The sequence below is a fragment of the Parus major genome, unplaced genomic scaffold, assembly GCF_001522545.3.
Source record: "Parus major isolate Abel unplaced genomic scaffold, Parus_major1.1 Scaffold496, whole genome shotgun sequence".
Classification (NCBI taxonomy): Eukaryota; Metazoa; Chordata; class Aves; order Passeriformes; family Paridae; genus Parus; species Parus major.
The window spans coordinates 17,565-20,639 of NW_015379387.1; the positions used below are offsets into that span (position 1 = coordinate 17,565).

The 3,075-nt window shown below is 70.5% G+C and overlaps 2 protein-coding genes across 2 annotated transcripts in view; one reads left to right on the forward strand and one right to left on the reverse strand.

Annotated features, from left to right (window-relative positions):
* Nucleotides 1-75, forward strand: part of LOC107199205 (arf-GAP with GTPase, ANK repeat and PH domain-containing protein 2-like) — a gene marked incomplete at its 5' end in the record, with an annotated part of 15,133 nt that extends 15,058 nt beyond the window's left edge. The window contains one exon of the mRNA XM_015616544.2: nucleotides 28-75. Coding sequence (XP_015472030.2) covers nucleotides 28-75 — 48 coding nt within the window. The remainder of the gene's footprint in view (nucleotides 1-27) is intronic.
* Nucleotides 7-3,069, reverse strand: LOC107199204 (glycoprotein-N-acetylgalactosamine 3-beta-galactosyltransferase 1-like). Its single transcript, XM_015616543.2, has 4 exons — nucleotides 2,600-3,069; nucleotides 2,025-2,237; nucleotides 1,158-1,822; nucleotides 7-348 (listed from the first exon to the last, which is right to left on the reverse strand). The coding sequence occupies exons 1-4, from the start codon at nucleotides 2,865-2,867 to the stop codon at nucleotides 91-93; spliced, it is 1,404 nt and encodes a 467-aa protein (XP_015472029.1). The 5' UTR covers nucleotides 2,868-3,069; the 3' UTR covers nucleotides 7-90.
* Nucleotides 3,070-3,075: the final 6 nt, after the last annotated feature.

The following is a 3,075-nucleotide window of genomic DNA, read 5'->3' on the forward strand; positions in this document are numbered from 1 at the left end:
CTCAGGGCATTTGGGGTCCCAGGGCAGGAGTGGAGCGATGGGGGCCTCCCCTCCCCTGGGTGCGCCCCAATTTAGGAAACCCCCAAAGCTTCACCGCAGCGGGGACCAGGAAGGGGAGGGACAGGGCTTGGGGGCTTTGGGTGCTCGGGGACCCGGGTGGCTCCGGGGGGCGTTGGGGCCCGCGGGGGTCCCGGTGGCGTTCGGGGCCGCGGGGAGGCTCAGGGGGGGCCGGTAGCGGGGTCTGTAACCGTAGGGGCGCAGGCGCTGGCTCAGGTACTCCAGCGTGTACATCTCCTCCCCCGGCACGTAGTGAAAGGACACGGCCAGGTCTGAGCAGCACCGGGGACCCTGGGGGGACAGAGGGGGGCTGGGGGGAGGCACTGAGCACCCAGTGCCCCCCACCCCATCGGTGCTGCAGGGCAGGATGGGGAAGGGGGCTGGAGGCTGCCCCTGATCACCGCAGCCTCTGAGCGGGGGGAGGGGACACGGAGGGGACCGGGGTGACAGGGGGACACCATGGCTGCATTTTGGGCAGAGGGACCACAGTCACACATGGGGGGAACGTGCTGGGGCCATGGCCATGGCAGGGGGATCACGGCTGTGCTGGGGAGATCGAGGCCACTGTGGTCACACATGGGGGACACGGTGGCCACACGTGAGAGAGGACACGGTGGCCACACGTGGGGGACACGGTGGCCACACGCAGCGGCTGTGTAGCTACACAATGCACAGTACACACCGTGTAGGAGCATCCTGGCCATGGCTTGGGACCTCACCGGGATTGGGGGGCGATGCCACGGCCGTGATGGCGAAACATGACAGCCAGGCATGGGGGTGACACGTGGCTGCACCTCGAGGCTGTCACGGCCATGGGAGGTGGCCAGGGACACGCAAGGGGGGTCACGGCCACACGCGGTGGGGACACAGGAGCCGCACAAGTGGTCCGTGGTTGCGTGTGGAGCGCTTACAGCCGCAGACCGTGGGAGAAGGTGACACCCAAAGAGAGCTGTGGCCACTCACAGGGTGACAGTGGCCACGTGTGGGGCTCCTGAGGATACACCTGGGGGGCTCTGGCCATGGCACTGGGGGGCACAACCACCCCAGAGAGGACAGTGGCAGGGTGACCCCTTGGCTGGTGGTCCCGGGCTGTGACCCACCTCCACGACGGGGTACCAGCAGTAACGCTGGTACCAGAAGTCCCGGGCGAAGCGGTGGGTGAGGTGGATCTCGGGGGAGAAGGGGTGGAACGTCTCCCGGCCCCACGTGTCCCGTGAATCCCCCACGGCCACCCCCAGCCGCTCCAGACACTGCCCCAGCGCCACGTCCTCCTCGGGGCCGGTGTGGCCGCAGGTGCCGCGGGTGAAAGCGGTGGCCACTCGGGCCAGCGCCCCCCGGCTGAGCACGTAGCCGGCGCCCCCGCTCATGTAGCCCTGGCGGGTGAAGGGTCGGAAACGCTTCCCGAAGTAGAGGGGCCGCTGGGGCGGGTGCGCGGCCAGCAGCCAGCGCAGGTTGTCCAGCACCACGAAGGTGTCGTCGTCCGCCTTGAGGAACCAGTCGGCGCTGGCGCGGTGCTGCCGGTGCAGGTACTGGAGAGCCCGGATGGTTTTCCAGTAGAGCTGCCCCCGGCCCTCGGCCACCCCCAGCCCCACGGCCGGGAAATGCGGGGCGGGCTCGGAGCTCACGAACACGGCCACGTTACAGCGCCGCGCCCAAGTGTCCCGCACGTACCGGGCTCTGCTCTCCAGGTTCTGGGGTGCCGTCAGCACCCAGCACAGCACCCGGACCCGCTGGAACAGCCCCCGCGCCACCCCCGCGTCCTCGCCTGCGGGAGAAGGGGCCGCGCTGACCGCGGAGCAGAGACCCCCGAGGTCCCCGCGCTGCCGCAGTCGGGGTGTGGTCACCGTCCCCCAACAAATGGAGCAGACACAGGGAGTGAGGTCCCCCCGCGTTCTCCTGCCAGCCCCATCCCACCGGAGTCCCCCATGTCCCCAGCCAGTGCCACCTGCCATGGCAGCAGCGCCCACCTGCAGCGTCCGATGGGGCCACGCCGTAGAGCACCGGGGCTGAGGGCGGCCCGCGGGGGTCATTGGCCGCCCGGGGGTCCCGGCTGGGGGCAGGCACAGGCTGGGGCAGCAGGAGGCCGTGCAGGAGGAGGAAGGTGGTGATGAAGCCCACCAAGACGCCCCCGTGGAAAGGCAGCCACGTGCTCTGCAGGCTCACGAGCAGCATGGGGACACCTGGCTTGTGTATGGGGGGGTCAGTGGGGACACCCCCCCTGTCACCCCTCAGCCGCTGCAGCCTGATCCGCCACTGCCGCCAGCGGGGGGGCCGCGGGGTAAAGCCCGGGGGGGGGACAGGACCCACGGAATGGGACAGTGACACACACCGAGGGTGACACCCACGGGACAGTAACGGCACCCCGCGCCGGGCGCCCCAGATCCGCGGGGTGTCTGGGGGCTCAGGGTGGGTGACACAGAACGTCAGCTCCCCCCACCCTGGATCATCCTCACCCCCTGTGGTGGGCGGTGGGGACGGGGGGAGCGCAGCACGGGGGGCACGTGGGGAGTTGTGCTACAGGGGGTGCCGGCTGCGGCCTCACCTGGTGCCGGGGGTCCCGGCTCGCTCCGGGGGTCCCACGGTCTCAGTCGGCCCCTGGATCCTGGCTGGTTTTGGGGTCCTGGTGGCTCTGCTCGCTCTGCGGGATTCCGCGGGTCCCGTCGGTGCCGCTGTCCCCGGGGGCTGTGCCGGTGGTCCCGGCCCGTTCGGGGGTCCCGGGAGCTCCGCGTTCCCCGCCCCCCGCGCTCCCATTGGCCGAGGCCGGGCGAGCCCCTGGCCCCGCCCTGATTCTGATTGGCTGCCGTGGTCATGGCCCCGCCCCCACGGCAATTGTCGGGGGGCGATCCCCGGGACCCCGGGACGGGGGGAACACAGACACGGCCCGGGGTGACCTCGGTTTATTGATAAAAAGGGGGGGGCGAAGAGGCCGAACGACCTCGTTCCATCTCATTATGAGAGAGTGAACCCCCCGGCCCGGGGGGAGCACGAATGGCTCCAGTGGCAACAGGACCCCCCCCC